Source organism: Loxodonta africana, chromosome X (genome assembly GCF_030014295.1).
Source record: "Loxodonta africana isolate mLoxAfr1 chromosome X, mLoxAfr1.hap2, whole genome shotgun sequence".
Taxonomy (NCBI): Eukaryota; Metazoa; Chordata; class Mammalia; order Proboscidea; family Elephantidae; genus Loxodonta; species Loxodonta africana.
The window spans coordinates 57940685-57956188 of NC_087369.1; the positions used below are offsets into that span (position 1 = coordinate 57940685).

The following is a 15504-nucleotide window of genomic DNA, read 5'->3' on the forward strand; positions in this document are numbered from 1 at the left end:
CTCCTTCTCCCCTGGGCCCCCTTCCCGGTCCGACGGCCGACACCACGGCTGGGTGTGCAGCGTCCTCGAAACTGCGAGCAAGCGAGTAGATCCCCTATATCCCCAGGGACTCCGGCTCACGCCATGGCGGACTCCGAGCGCCTCTCGGCACCCGGCTGTTGGATTGCCTGTACCAACTTTTCACGCACCCGAAAGGGAATTCTCCTGTTTGCTGAGATTGTGAGCGTCCTGGGCCAGGCTGGTGGGCAAACGTGGGGTGGGATGGCTGGACCACGCGGAGCCCTGCGGCCCTGTGTGAGGCAGGCACGTGGCCGGAGGTGCTCTGCAGTGGGGCGTGGGTGGGTGGGTTCCTGGTGGAGACCCAAAACTAGGGGAGCAGGGCGAGTTGTTGGAGTTTGGGAATGGTGTTCGGGAGTTCCTGGCCCACGGAATGAGGCGAGGGACCAAGAGAGCATATAGGGGACAGTGTGGTGGGGGCCCGCATGGACTCATCAAAGGGTTCTGGGGGGTTGGGAAGTGGTGGCCTCCAGTGGCAGGGCGTGGCGCGGCCTGGGCACTGGCGGGCGGGCTGGCAGCGCGCCCAGGGGCGGGGCTTGTTGGGGTGGGGCCCCTCGCGCTAGTTTCACAGGGGGAAGGCGCCCTGCCTTCCGCCGGTTTTTCCTCGTCCTTCTAGGACCCGGAAGGAGGTCTTTTAGCTCTCCGGGCCACTGGAGAGTCTGGGTTTCCCGCCCCCTCAAAGTGGACGCCGCCTTTGAGTCACTCGTAAAAGGGGTGCGGTGCCTTTTAACAGATCCCTGTTCCTCGGGTGTCACTCTCTCTGCTTCCAGAGGGGTTGCTGGGGGAACCGCATATCCCCACCCTTCAGGGCCTTGAAGCTGGAGCCAGCAGTGCTCACAAAACACCTCACAGCGAGGACCCTCCCCTCATCCGTCCCTGCCCTAAAAGAGAAAAAAGGAGAAGCTGAGACACCCAATTCTACTCATAACTAGCTGGGTGACCTGATCAAGTCGCTTAACCTCTCTGTGCCTCAGTTTCCTCATTTATAAAATAGAGATACTGATAATACTAATAGTAGTACTAATACTACCCAACTTATTACGTTATTGTGATGATTAAGTGAGTTAATATTTGTAAAGCTCTTAGAATAATGCTTAGAACACAGTAAACACACAATTTAAGTGTTTAGCTCTTATTATTTGTCATCTTCTCAGCCCCGAAAGGCTTCTAAATTTGAGACCCCTCAGCCCTGAAAGTTTATCAAGGCCCGTTTCTGGTGTCATTCCTCCAGATATTGTGCCTGGTGATTCTGATCTGCTTTAGTGCCCCGGCAAACGGCCAAGCTTACTACTCCTCCCTGCCTGTGTTTGAGATGATCCTGGCCGCTGTCTTCTTTGTCATCTACATGTGTGACCTGCACACCAAGATACAGTTCATCAACTGGCCCTGGAGTGTGAGAAAGGGGCTGACTTTGGCTAGGCTGGGGAGGCACCAGGCAACTGGGATTATCAAGTGTGTTTTGGGCGTTTATGTCCCTCTTCTCTCTCCTCACAGGATTTCTTCCGAGCACTCATTGCTGCGATCCTCTTCCTGATCACTTCCATTATTGTCCTTGTTGAGAAAGGAAAGGCCTCCAAAATCATCGCTGGGGTAAAGGCGGGGCAGCAGCTCCAAGGCACAGGGAGAGGGGTTCACATTTCTAGGGCCCATTTCTGCCTCTACTTCTGGTAGAAAGTGTGTCACCCTTGGCAAGTCATGCTTGTCCTCAGGGCCTCAAGAGTCCATGCTACAGAAAAGTCTAACTCAAGCCCTGGTTTTGTGTACTCCCGGCTGCTCCTTAAGATCAGCCTTTGCTGTAAAGGAGTATCCCTTGTCTGACACAGGGACTTTTGTGGGAAGTACAAACAGGTGGCCCCTTTGTCAACACACTAGACTACCATCTCCTGGAACTTTGTGTCAATAAATGTAGTTTGGATGATGCCCCCTGCATGTAAGGCCAGGATGTGGCTGCCCTGTGTTGAGAGGTGCTAGGAGGAGGGAGAGTGGGGTAGCGTTCAGTCTCCAGGCCTTTTCCTGGGGCTCTCTGGTTTCCTAACCTGGGGCTTGATTCATCTACATGGGGCAATGATTGGAGGTGGTGGATACAAGGAGGTAAGAGGCTGAGTAGGCTGACCAGCCTAATCCATCCAATTACCCTCACTCCCATTCTCCCCTCACCCCCAGGTACTGGGCCTAATCAGTACGTGTCTCTTTGGCTATGATGCCTACATCACATTCCCCTTTCGGCAGCAAAGACATACAGCAGCCCCCACTGGTAAGTGTGTGTGTGGTGGGTGCTGAGGAGGTAGAAAAGGAAGGGGAGTGCTGAGGGGGCAGGAAAGGGAAAGGGGTCTCCCAAGGGCATGAATGCCAACTCTGTCCCTTACTGGTACTTATAGCTTTGGCCCAAGGCTTGTCCTTTCATCCCCCCAACCCCAGTGCCGTCGAGTCGATTCCGACTCATAGCGACCCTATAGGACAGAGTAGAACTGCCCCCACATAGGCTTCAGTATGATTGTCTGTAAAATGGGCATATGGATCCAGCCAATGCTTTCTCTCTTTTCCTCACCCTGCAGACCCCGCAGATGGCCCGGTGTAGGTGAACTCTCCTAATTTCTCTCTGCAACCTTCAAATAATGCCTCCATCTAATAAGTCCTCCCCACCCCCACAACAACATTCCCAGCCAGCCCCCAGTCCCCTATTGAGGTAAAAGGGCCTTTATAGGGAGAATTTGTCTTCCAGCCTGTCAATCAACCCTCTTGGTGTGGCCACATTTATGGGTGTGGCTACCTCCCCCTTTCCTTCTCCAGTATCCAAAGGGAGACATCAGTTCTGCCTGGAACATGCCCCACCTAAGTCACAAAATGAGTAGGGAAGGGCACGAGATTGTGACCCACTCCAGATCTCCTTGGTGGGGGGTTTCTATGGAGGGATAAATAAAAAAAGATGGTTAGAGAAAATATGATAATGAATAAATTAATCCTTTGATCAAATGTGGATAAATTTCAAGCATCAGGAGGGGGAAAATTTGGGGGGTGGTCTGGAGCAAGGAGGCAAAGAAGCCAGGCCTGTTTTACAACAAATATTAAATTATTATTTCAATAATGCAAACACAAGGGAGGAAGGAAGGGGGCTTATGAGTCATGCTGGGGGTCCTCATCTGCACTGACTCAAAATGGACCCCCTCACCCAGGACTGCCTCAATTTCAAGCCACTATACAGTTCTTGTCTCGGGCCTGGCGGGGAATCCAGGGGCGTGGGTCCCCGAGGGGCAGTGGGGGTGGGGAGTTGTCGGTCTCAGTTGTAGATTCCTGAGCCGACACAGGTCTGCACAGGTGCGGGGGTAGTGGGATGCGCTCCCCTAAGAAGAAGCCGTCGTCCTCTGAGGACTCAGAACTGGGGCTGGAGGGTGAGCTGGAGCAAGATCCTGAGTCCGACCCCGGTTCTAAGTCACACTGATGGTGTCTACGTCTGACCAGAAGGCGGCGGTGATGGTGGTGGTGTTGACGGCGGCGGTGGCTGGAGGTCCGGGGCGGCGGACTGCGTGGCCTGCGGCGTTGGGCTGGGGGCGCACTCAGGGTCCTCCGCGGGCCTCCCTCAGACACCAGAGGGTCGCGGAAGCTGACGCGCGGGGCACTCTGGCGCCCAAACGCATTGTCCTCCAGGCGCGGGTCTGGCTGGTGAGGTGGCTCGGGGGCACTTCGGAGCCCCAGCTCAGGCATGGAGTGGCGGTAGGGGGCCCCTCGCAGGAAACGGGTGGGCTCCTCAGGACCTGCAGCTGGAAAGGGAGAGACGGAGCGATTCCATGTGTCTGCCCTCCGCCGGTGCCCTCCGCGGGGAGGCCTGTGGAAGGGCCTTCTCTCCATTTCCCCCCCATCAGGACTGGGAAAGTGGGGATAAAACAAAAACAAAAAACTCCCGCTGCGGTCGAGTGCGACTCCTAGCGACCCTACAGGACAGAGTAGAGCTGCCCCATAGAGTTTTCAAGGAGCGCCTGGTGGATTCGAACTGCCGACCTTTTGCTTGGCAGCGGTAGCACTTAACCACTATGCCACCTCGGTTTCCGAAAGTGAGGAAAGGGGTCAAAAAAGAGCAGACAGGTGGGGGGGTCCTGGGGAGTACAATGCCTGGAGCAGACTCTGGGTGGAGAAGAGGAGGTTGGAAGTAAAAACGCGGGAGGAGGAGCAAGACTGAACCGATGTATGGGGCTGGGTCAGGGTATAGGGGAGAGGCCTCAGATGAAGAGGGGTGGGGCATAGGCTGGAGCAGACAAGTTTTGTGATAGAACAGGGATGGTTGAAGAAAGGAGAAGGAACTTGGGCTCAAGCAGGGACAAACTGTGGTAGAGGACAGGCCCGGTACAGAAGGCGGGTGGAACTAGGGCTCACGAAGCAGGTATAGTTTGGGCTGGAGACTGGGCCTGGAAAGGTACAGAGATGGAGCCTGGCCTGAGGTGGAGGCGGGCCAGGAATGCTGCTGGTGAAAGGTCTGGGGGAGTCAAGGGGAGGGTCCAGGGCTGAGGTGGGCCGGGACTGGACGCAGCCCCAGAAGCTCACCAGGCGCTGACTTGGTGCTGGTGCCTTTGGTTGCTGTCTCCGACGCCCCCTCGACAGCAGAGGAGGCTGTGGAGGCCGCGAGCGGTGTGGAGACCGTGCCTGCGCTCCAGCTGCGGCGGCCAGGCCCCGGAGCAGTGGGCTCTGACCGGAGGCTGCAGGCACGTGAGCAGAATATTAGCCCACAGCGGGGCAGGAAGGGGAGGCCCAGAAGGGCCCGCCCGCAGCAACTGCAGCAGAAGCATCGGTCTGAGGCGTGCCAGTGCTGGCCCTCGTAAGCCATTTGGCCCTGGTCCAGGCCTGGAGGGCAAGAGGGTGAACACTGAGGCAGAGTTCCCAGGTACACCCTCACGCTCTCCCGAATGGGGCCTCTTTTGCAGGAGGAAGCGGGCGAATCAATCTGAGTGTGCCCCAGGACATCCCCCTTACCTCTCTGGAATAGGGCTTTTCTTGGTAGAAGTCAGAAAATCCAAGGTTTGGTCCTTACCCAGGATTCCTCATTCACTTTCTCTCCTCCCTTTCTTTCCCAGAGTGCCCTTCCCAGAAGACTAACCCTGGGTACGGGCGAGCATTGGATTCTAAGATGTGGGCCAGGCTTAGACATAAAGGGTAACTTCAAGTGGAAGGAGGGTAGAAGGCTGGACCTGAAGGCTGAGGCCTAGATGGGGAGCAGGGCTTAGAAGGTAGGGGTTGTCTTGGTAGTAAAAGACTGAGTCTGGGGTAGGGTGTGGCTTAGAAGGTAGGACCTAACCTAGCTGGCAAGAGTCTTAGAGAACAAGACATAGCTTAGGATAGCAGGAGATAGGCTTAGAGGGTAGGATGTGGTTGGGGGGTGGGGGCTGGGAAGTAGAGGGTATTCTGGAGGTAAGCCTAGATGTGTAGCTCATGGCCTAGTGTGGTGTAGGTGAGGTTTACAAAGTATGGCATAAGGCAGTATGTTGGGGGTGGGACTTGCAGTGAAGGGTTTAGGCCTATGGGGCTAGACTTAGAGTATAGGGCATAATGAGAATGGGGCCTGGAGGATAGGAGAAATCCTGCTGGGGTGGGGATGTGGCCCAGCTATCCATCCATCCCTTTATCCAGTTACATGTTCACCCACCGATATGCTCCCCACAGCCATCACAGTACTCCGCGTGGCGGGCCTCGTAGCAGGTGCAGCAGTGGGGTCGGCTCTGACGCATGACATAGCGCTGCCCTCCTAGTGATGCTTCACACTCAAAGCAGCAGAAGTGACCCATGTGCCAGTGCCGGCCTTCGGCCTCTGTGCACTCAGGGGAGAAGATGATCTGGGGGTGCAGGCCATCTGTGACCGTCAGAAGGGTCTGCCCCACCCCCTCCACCCCACCCCTGGGCAGGGAGGCACGCACCTCGTCACAGGCCTGGCAGCGTGGGCGCAGGCATTCAGCATGGTGGCGACCACAGTAGACCTTGCCAGCATGGTAGAAGTAGATGAGGTCCACAAGCAGCTCCCGGCACGTGGTACACACAAAGCACTGTGGGTGCCAGCAGGCACCCAGGCCTGCACGGCTGGCAAACACTGCGATGTCCCCACCTCCAATCTGCTTCCCACACTGCCAAATGACAGACACGGTCACCATTACCAAGAATGCCACACTTGAGCCTTCCCCATTGTGGTGAAATGAGTTCCTTTACGTGGCCTTTTGTCTTGGTTCTCTGGAAAAATATCTTGAGAGATTTTTCCCCTAAGCCTTGAGGAGTTACCTTTGTCTAGTTTTCTACCCCTTAGGGTTTGTTATTTGTGTCCACCTTGATTGATATTTCCTGGTAAGCTGTAAACAAATTGTGGTTTGATGCTTTTTGTCTGGTCTTAGGCTGTAGTCTGCCCTGTGATTGGTATACACCTTGCAGGGATTGGTCAATACACTGTGCAGATGAAGCATCTGTGGCCTACTAAGAGGAAATTGGTCAGTTTGTGGCCCTGGTGGGAGGGCTGTGCCTTGAAATTGACAAGGAGTTTGTGCATGTATGCAGCCATCCGCACAGAGGTTTTTCAGACAGGAAGCAGACAGAAACAGAAGGAAGAAAAAAGAGAGAAGAGAGAAAAGTAGAGAAAGAGGAGGCAAGGAACCTCCTAAAAGAGCTGTTACATGGGTCAAGGCTGTAACACTGAAGACAGTGATAGGCCTAGAAGGGGCCCAGCAGCAGAGTCAGTGATGACAGATGGCAGGGCCAAGAGGAACCTGTTATGAGAAGGCTGAGAGGAGGCCTGCACAGCAGAGAGGAGCTGAGAGAGCTGTCCTGCACTGAAGAAGAGAGACTTTGCCTACATGCTTCCTGATCCTGAGTTGTAGCCTGTTGATCCTGATCCTGAGTTGTACCCTGTTACTTCCTTAATAAACCATTTAACTGTAAGTATGGTCTGTGAGTTCTATGTGGCATTGCAATGGATTATTAAACCCAGAAGAGAAGTAATAAATGCTGTGGAAGGGATGGCTGGTGTCAGAATTAATAAACAGGTTGGAGATGTGTCTGACCTCTACCTCATGGGAATCAGCTTTGAGATGATCCTGGTCATTATCCCCCTGAAGTTAGGTTCTGGCACGCTATTACTTTTACTCACATTTCACACCCATCTGCAGGCCTTTGTGACTGGCTGCTCCAGGAAGTAACTTTGAGACAGGCCCTACCCATTGTGGGGGACCATAGAGACAGTCTCCACCGACCAAGACCTTGGTGACAGACCTCACCTAACAGTAGGATCTGAGGACAGGTCCCACCCGCTGAGGGGACCTTGGAGACAAATTCCACCCACTATAGGGAAACCCTGGTGGCATAGTGGTTAAGTGCTACGGCTGCTAACCAAGAGGTCAGCAGTTCGAATCCACCAGGCACTCCTTGGAAACTCTATGGGGCAGTTCTGCTCTGTCCTATAGGGTTGCTATGAGTTGGAATTGACGGCAGTGGGTGATGGGGCTCTAGAGACAGGTTCTGCCACTGTGTGTCAGTTCTTAAGGGCAAGTTCCAACCATAGGAGGATCATAGAGATTGTCCATGGCCACGTCATTGCCTGGATTGGGGGAGGAAACCGTAGACAAGGTACTACCTAGTAGGGCCTCCTTAGAGACAGACCTCAACAATGCGATCTGAAGAATAAGCCCCCACCTATCAGGAGTGCTTAGGGACAGTCCTTGCCCAAAAGGAGGCTTTGGGGGCAGACTCCATCCACCAGAGAATACCCTAGAGACACAACTAGGGCCTAAGTGGCAGGCCTCCTATCCTGAGGGCCTGGGAGATGGACTCTACACCCCAAGGCTTGGAGCAAAGGCACTGCTCACTTGCCTAGGCCCTTCATGGCTCACCTCCTCACAGATGGCCCCAGTGATGGTCACTGGAAAGATGCGCACGGTGCCACGTCCCAGATTCTCTCGCTTCCGCTGCTGGCTGAAGGCCCTGAGCTCTTTCTTTTCCTCCTCTTCCAGTGCTGTGCAGTATTGTGCCTGGGGAGAGTGGGGGTCTTCCAGGCTCCTCCTTTGATGCCTGCCCCCACCTTCTTCCGAATTTTATCCATTCTCAAAAAGTCTACTTCTAGGCCTTTGTTTAGGTGGTGCCTCCTTCCTGAAATAGCCACCACTTACTTCTTCCAAAGGAGCCTTGGTGGCACAGTGGTTAAAGCACTCAACTGCTAACTGAAAGGTTGGCCGTTCGAAACCACCAGCAGCTCCTCAGGAGAAAGATGTGGTAGTCTGCTTCCATAGAGATTTATAGCCTTGGAAACCCTATGGAGTCCCTATGAGTTGGAATCTACTCAATGGCAGTGGGTTTGGGATTTAAATACTTCTTCAAGGCTCATCTGTGGTTTTGCCAAGGAGTATCCCTTGATTGCCCCTGCCTGTCCAGACAATTCACCTCAATTCATTTCAGATCAGCTCGCCTATTCCTCCTAAGACCCTGCCCATTTCTTTCTAGCTGCCCTGCATTTGCCCAGGCTGTGCTCCCTAATGGCATTTCCTCTCTGTCTTCTTACCTCACTGTCGTGTGGTGGCAGCTGGTGTAGCAGCTGTTTGATCCTATATTTCTCCCCAGAGCTGTTGATATAGGGAACCTTGTCCTCTGGGAGGCAGCTGAAAAATTGGTATACCTGGGAGGGCATGGGGGATAGAAGAAAGCAATTGAGACCATGGGTGAGTTGAGATGCAATTGATGGTGGGTCCCTACTTCTCTGAGAAAAAGTCATCAGAGGGAAACTTCTACTCACTCCCTCACCTTTTCTTCTTACATGTTAGATCATTTCTGTCAGGTCACAAATATGCTTAGAGTTCCTTCATATCTTGACTCCACTTCTCCCTCCAGCTGCTGCCCCATTTTTGTCCTTCCCTTTACAGATAAATTCCTCAAAAGAGTTGTCTGTATTTGCTGTCTCCACCTTCTCTTCTCACACTCTCTTCCTCTTTAAACATCAGTGCAAGTTCTATTTGTAAGCATTAAAAATATATATATATATATATTTGTTGAGGTCCATTGGACATAACTTATTCATTCTTTCTCTTTTGACTTGAATGTTCACTGTGTAACTAAATTTGGGTACAAGCTGGAGAGAAAGTTTGAGGCTGGATCTACACTTAATCAGCAAAACACAGTACTCATAGTCCAAGTTTAAACTGTCTGCTGCCCAAGTCCTCTCCAAAGCCCTACTGACAGAAGCACTATTTAGGGAGGATTGTTGGAAGAGCATGTGGTCCCATCTATTACTTCATAAAAACCTATGGTTAATTTCTGCATTCAGTGGGACCCTCAGAACCATGCCTACATGCTCCTTGAAAGCATGGTTTTCACTGAGGTACAATTTTGTGTGTTAAGCTATGTGAATGAAACTACATTGAACTTACTGTAGGATTTTTGTTGAGGACATTATAATCTACATTTCTTAGTAGATGAAGCCCCGCACAAGAAAATTCTCTTTGTTCTAAGTTCCAGGACTCCCATTCTCTCTTGACCCCAATCCCTTCAGGCTTCTACCCCCCTCCTCTGTGTCTGTCAAGGTCATTGTTCAGGTCTCAGTTCTCATCTGACTTGCCTGGATACAGCTGATTACTCCCTCTTCCTGGAAATACTTTCTTCCCTTGGCTCCTGGGACACCACGTGTTCCTGGTTTTCCTACCTTACTGGCTGCTCCTCCTCTGTCTCTTTTTTGGTTCCTTCTCAACTAGCTGACCCTTCAATGTGGGAGGCTCCTAGGGCCCAGTTCTTGGTCCTCTCCTTGTTTTTCTGTCTATACTTATTCTCTTGGGAATTGCATTCAACCTCATGGGTGTAAATACTATCTGTTGCTAATGACTCACAAATGCATATTTCCAGCCCTGTCCTCTCCCTTCAGTTCCAGTCAACATTGCCACTTAGATGTCTAGCAAGCATCTCAAACTCAAGATGCCTGAAACTAAACTTAAGGTCTTATCCCTTAAACTTGCTCCTGCCTTGGCTTTCCCCATATCAGTTAATGGCAACTCCATCCTTAGGGCCATCTTTTGACTCCTCTCTCTCTGACTGCCACAAGCAAATCCTCTAGCTCTACTTTCAAACTATTTCCAGAATCTGACCACTTCTCACTACTTCCATTGCCACCACCATCATCATTCACCTGGACTATTACAGTAGCTTCCTTCCTCCTCATTGGTCTCCCTACTTCCACTCTTGCCCCTACAGTCTATTTTACACTCAGCTGCCAGAAAGATCCTGTTAAATCATAAGACAGATCACATCCCTCCTCTGCTCACAACCCTCTTGTGGCTTACCCCTCATTCTGAGTAAAAGCCAAAGTCCTCTCCATGGCTCTCATCACCTCTCTGACCTCACTTGCAACCACTCTTCCCCCTCACTCACTCTGCTACAGCCTCATTCGTCTCCTCGCTGTTCCTCATACATGCACACTCTTACCTGGCATTGGCTATTCTATTTGCCTAGATAGCTCATACCCCAGGTATCTTCATGGTTCACTTCCTCACCTCCTGCGGGGAAGCTCAGACATCAAGTTCTCAGAGAGGCAAACTTGGGCACCCTATTTAATATTCTTGTCTCTCTTTTGCCCCACCCCTCCTTTCCCTTGCACCATCTGACATATATTTACAGGTTTCTTTATTAGCTGTTGTTCCCTTCTGGACTCTATCTTCTATGTAGGCAGAGATATTTTTTGTGTTTTGTTCACTGCTGTGTTCTCAATGCCTAGAACAGTGTCTGATGCACAGTAGGTGCTCAATAAATATTTGTTGAATGAAGGAATCAGTGGAGATGGGGTGAATGAAGTGCTAGGATAGAGCCTGAGGTCAGGGGCAGATTATCCAATAAGCAAGGTAAGCACGGGTTTACTTGTGCTTACTTACTAATTGTTTACTACAGATTAGTAAATAAGCACAAGTAAGCCCATGCTTACCTTGCTTATTGGATAATCCACTCCTGCCTGAGGTAAGGGGTAGAATAGAAGTGCGATGAACACGCCCTGAGGAACTGGTCTAGTGATCACTGAGTTTCCAGTGAAGTGTGAGGAGCTGACCACCCCTAGATCACAGAGGGGTCAGAAGGACCCTCAGTTTGACCACGAAGGTGGCACTTCCCAGAAACAGCATAACAGGTTCCCACCTGAGCGCATGCGTGTGTGTGCGTGTGTGTGTGTGTGTGTGTGTGTACCCACCCACTGGAGAACAAGAGAGAGGGTGGACAGTCCCTGGTCACCTGCTCAGGCTTGAGGCCCGGGGGCACCCACGCATACTCCTCAGAGGCACAGCCTGAGTCGTCGTCAGAGATGGAGTGGCGCCGGAAGTCTGAAATTAGCCGACACATGATGCGTTCCAGGTCCACAGGCACCGCATGCACCGCGTGCTCCTCCCGCGGGCATTTGCAGTGCTGGCAGATCTTTCTGAGGCAGTTGGAGTTGGGAGTCAGTTACTAACGGGGTTTCCCACCTGGATCCCTCTGCAGCCCAAGGGAGCCCAACTGAAGGACATGTACATGCGGATTATCACCAATCCAGGGTTCTGAGCCGGCACAGGGCTCTGGACCTGGGGAAGGGGCTGAGAGGGGGGTCTTGGCTGTGAGCCTATGGGCTGGCTTGTGCTAAGAGGCTGTGAGCGGCTTAGCTTCCAGCAGAGGGCAGGGCTCTGAACTCTGGGAGGGCTGTGAGCTTGAGGGCAGGATGTGAAGGGGTGGGGCTGTGGGGCCTAAGGGGCATCCATTGACCTTTGGGCTCCCGGTCTTGGGTCAGACTCTCCCCGGCAGCAGAATGAGCAGCGCAGGCTGCGAGACTGAGACTGGAGTTATAAATCTAGGGGCTTCCCCAGGACTGGCTCAGAATATTGTGGGGAACTTTCCCTAGAGGTGGGGCTGTAGCCTGTGATGAGGCTCTGAACTTGTGAGCAGGGCTTTGAGCCTGTGGATAGGGCCCTGAGTCTGGGGTCTATGGGCTCTATCTGTGGTATTTCATCAGACTTTTTGGGTGCAGGACTCCAGTAGGAGGATAGGACACCGGGTCTGGGAGAGGAGGTCTGAACCTAAGGAGAGGTGTGGCTGGAGGTCGGTGGGGGGTGCTCTAAGCCTGAGTCTGAGGATCTTCCTAGGGATAGGACTCAGAATCTTGGGAAGACACTTCCGGGGGCGGTGCGGAGGGGGTGGAGGCGGAGGGGGAGTAGGGGGTGGAGGCGGAGGGGGAGTAGGGGGTGGAGGCGGAGGGGGAGTAGGGGGTGGGGCTCTCCTAGTAACAGGACTCCAGAATAAGCCAGGGTCCGAGATCTGAATTTGAGCTTTAGACTCTTTCCTGAACTGAGCTCCTTTCTTGAGCGGAGCTCAAGTCTAGGGGGTGGCCTAAGCCTCTGAGGGTTTCCCTGAGGGGCTGAGCTCTGACTAAGGCTGGGCCTAGGGGGTCACTTACCTCCAGCCATGCAGCAGAAAGCCAGGGCACTGCTCCCTGCAGGAGTTGCAGGGCTGGCCACGGTCTGGGTCCTCTGTTTCTGGAGGCTGTAGTGGGCGGAGGCAGACGCGGGGAGGGAGAAGTCAACACCTGCCTCTCCACTAAAGAGCCCCGGACCACACGCTGGGGCCTGTCCTACCAGAGCAGCGCTGGGCAGGCTGGGACAGCGCCCGGAGCGCGGGGGGAGGGGGACACGACCGAGGCAGAGGCGGGGCAGCTGAGACCACCTCCCTGTATGCCTATTTCTCAGGCAATTCTCTTCCCCAGGCCGACCTACGATCCTTTTATCCAGCTTCGGACCCCTCTAGGCCTCAAACACCTGCCCCAGAATTCGGAGTACTCTCCCCACCAGAGCACAGTCCCTAATCAGGATGTCCCCTCCCAGGCCTCATCCATGGCCCCTCCCCAACCATGAGGCCAGCAACACTCAATTTCCACGACTTAGGAGTCTGGAACCCCACTCCTCCCTGGGATCCCCACATGATACCAGCCCGTCCCTTCAGGAGCTCAAAAATCAAAAGAACCAAACTGGGTGCCGTCGAGTGGGTTCTGACTCATAGCAACCCTATAGGACACAGTAGAACTGCTCCATAGGGTTTCCAAGGAGCGGCTGGTGGATTCCAACTGCCGACCTTTTGGTTAGCAGCCATAGCTCTTAACCACAGCGCCACCCTCAGGAGCCCCAATTACCTGTTCTGGCCAGAAACTCTTCTTCAAAAACCTGGCTTCATCCACTCATCACCAAGGAACTGGGAACCCTCACCCCGGGGCCTCTGGAGGCCCCCGTTCCATTCAAAGCCTCCATCCCAAGAAGCCTTGGCCCTCAGTCCTCAGATTCTAGGACTATTCACTCTTTCACTGTACCACCAAACCCAGACCCCCCCTTCCCCAGTCAGAGACCCCCTCCAAAGGAACAGAGACCCTCCTATCTATGAAGTCAAAAGCTCCCCGCTCAGGAGGAAGCCCTCTTCCCTCAAATCCCAGTCTCTAAACCTTCAGTATTCGGACACCCCAAAAAGTAGGACTCCACTCTTCAGTGTATGTTCCCCCAAGAACAGGGAGCCTCTTCCCTCAGAAGCTCAGGAGATCCCTGCTCAGCCCAGGACCACAGGACCCAATCTTTTGACCCTCAGAATCCCCTCCCATAATTCACTCAAGTGGGGAGCACACCAGCTCTCAGGGGTGCTGATAAAGGTGAGTGGAGAAGGGATTAGAGAGCATGGGCCACCAGATCTAGAAGTTCCTCCACCCACACGCCTCGAGCAACTCCAGCCCCTCGGGTCTGGAAATCCTGGGGTTGGGGGTTCCAATGACGCTTCATAGAACACCTCCTCGATATCCCTATCCCTTGCGCCCTTGCCTGGGCCTCAGTTTACCCCGGCCCCTACCGCTGCCCTGAGTACCGCTCACCGCGCGCCCGGAGCGTCGCCTCCGGGACCCACGCACGAACATGGCGCGCCCGGGTAGGGTCAGGCCAGACCAGGTCAGGCTAATGGAATCCTCGCGTCTGTCAGGCCACGGCGCGTCCGGCCGGGCAGCTCGGTTCCGTAAACTTGATACCAGCTTGGGAGGAGCGCACCTCGCAGGGCCCGCCCCCGGGCCTGTTGTCTCTCCCCAGCCAAGGCGCCCCATGCCTAAAGGTGAGAGGCACGCAGCCCAGGAGTGCGATACCTGAAAACCCCCTTCCCTCCCGCCCCGGGCCAGAGCCGGGCATCAGAAGACACAGGCCCCAGAACCTCAATGTGCCGCGGGTCTTCTCACTGGGCTTTCTAAGGATTGAGAACTCGGTAGAGTGTGTACGGATGGCGGGGGGGGCCTTGGAGGCGGCGACCTGACTGGAAGGGGTGGAGCACTAGGGTATTTATATTGACACTTCGTGTCGATTTATCGTGAATGTTTATTTGGGGGATCTGAGTGATGGGTTAAAGACACCTCTTGGCCTCCTCCCCATTGGTGATGTTCTGAGGGTCTCTTTCCCCCAGGTGAATGCTGCAAGAATGATCCCCAACCCCATCCTCAGCCCCAATTGGTGCTCCCTTGCCTTTATCACAAAACTAGGTTTTATATCCCCGCTCTCATTCCCCTCCCAGTACCAAGATTATTTGAGATTATAGGGAAGGGGCTAATGTCATCGGCCAAGTTCCCAGGCCCTCTTCCCCGCCCTCTCCCTGTCCTTAGAACCTCAACTGTCATGCCCCCTAAGTCCGGAGAAGATCTTAAAGACTCCTCTTCACTGCCCCCATTTTTCCCACTCCAGTATCCGGTTCTCTGAGTTTAGTCCCAGAGCTGGGAGTCCCTCCTCCGCGCTCTCAGGCTTTACTGTGCCTCCGGGCTGGGAGGAGGGGATTTCCGGGCCGAAGTTAAAACTCCGGCGCTCGGGACCGGTCTCTATTTAGGCACGGCGGCGAGCGCCAGTGGTCAGCCGGATCTTTAATCATGGCGCCGCGGACCCTCCTCCTCCCACCATTACACATAGTCCAGTCACTTCCCGCCCTTCCTTGCCCCAGGGAGGAGTCGGGAAGTGTGACAGGAATGAGGTAATCAACGAGTGACTCACTCCGGTGCCCCGCCTCCCAGCCTTGCTGCTTAGTCGGTCTCCCGGTTTTCCAGCTGGGGTGGAGGCAAGGAAATGGAGAGATAGTCCAAACCAAAAACCAAACCCAGTGCTGTCGAGTCGATTCGGACTCATAGCGACCCTATAGGACAGAGTAGAACTGCCGCATAGGGTTTCCAAAGAACGCCCGGCGGATTCGAACTGCCGAGCCTTTGGTTCGCAGAGAGATAGTAGGGTCTGAAGAATACGGAAGAGGGGTAGGGTGAGGTATCCCTGTGAAGTGTGGGTGTCCTATTCGGACCTCTTGGAGATTTGAGGGCAGGGCTCTATAGGGGTCGGGAAGAGGCGGGGCTAAAGTACCAGAATTTGAACCAAGCCCTTGAGACACCGGATTCGATGGCCAGGAATGGGGGCTGTGGGCAGGGCTACTCAGCGCATAACTTAG

General features: G+C 53.8%; 2 protein-coding genes across 2 annotated transcripts; one reads left to right on the plus strand and one right to left on the minus strand.

Moving 5' to 3' along the window:
* Positions 1–109: 109 nt before the first annotated feature.
* On the plus strand, positions 110–3030 carry PLP2 (proteolipid protein 2). Its single transcript, XM_003417993.3, has 5 exons — positions 110–219; positions 1289–1450; positions 1552–1647; positions 2221–2311; positions 2613–3030. Exons 1-5 carry the CDS (start codon positions 124–126, stop codon positions 2633–2635), a joined length of 468 nt encoding a protein of 155 aa, XP_003418041.1. The 5' UTR covers positions 110–123; the 3' UTR covers positions 2636–3030.
* Positions 3031–3108: 78 nt separating this feature from the next.
* On the minus strand, positions 3109–15041 carry PRICKLE3 (prickle planar cell polarity protein 3). Its single transcript, XM_064278282.1, has 9 exons — positions 13916–15041; positions 12467–12552; positions 11275–11458; positions 8576–8689; positions 7911–8048; positions 5958–6161; positions 5690–5876; positions 4594–4890; positions 3109–3815 (listed from the first exon to the last, which is right to left on the minus strand). Exons 1-9 carry the CDS (start codon positions 14135–14137, stop codon positions 3244–3246), a joined length of 2004 nt encoding a protein of 667 aa, XP_064134352.1. The 5' UTR covers positions 14138–15041; the 3' UTR covers positions 3109–3243.
* Positions 15042–15504: the final 463 nt, after the last annotated feature.

What these genes read in the sequence shown, in the direction of transcription:
- PRICKLE3 (XM_064278282.1), bottom strand. Translation starts at nt 14,137, where the DNA reads ATGGGGCGCCTTGGCTGGGGAGAGACAACAGGCCCGGGGGCGGGCCCT. An exon ending in TTTCTGCTGCATGGCTGGAG is followed by an intron (nt 11,459 to 12,466) that starts GTAAGTGACCCC and finishes CAACTGCCTCAG; the next exon opens with AAAGATCTGCCAGCACTGCA. An exon ending in TGGCTGTGGGGAGCATATCG is followed by an intron (nt 4,891 to 5,689) that starts GTGGGTGAACAT and finishes CTTGCCCTCCAG; the next exon opens with GCCTGGACCAGGGCCAAATG.
- PLP2 (XM_003417993.3), top strand. Translation starts at nt 124, where the DNA reads ATGGCGGACTCCGAGCGCCTCTCGGCACCCGGCTGTTGGATTGCCTGT. An exon ending in TTCTCCTGTTTGCTGAGATT is followed by an intron (nt 220 to 1,288) that starts GTGAGCGTCCTG and finishes TCATTCCTCCAG; the next exon opens with ATATTGTGCCTGGTGATTCT. An exon ending in TCATCAACTGGCCCTGGAGT is followed by an intron (nt 1,451 to 1,551) that starts GTGAGAAAGGGG and finishes CTCTCCTCACAG; the next exon opens with GATTTCTTCCGAGCACTCAT.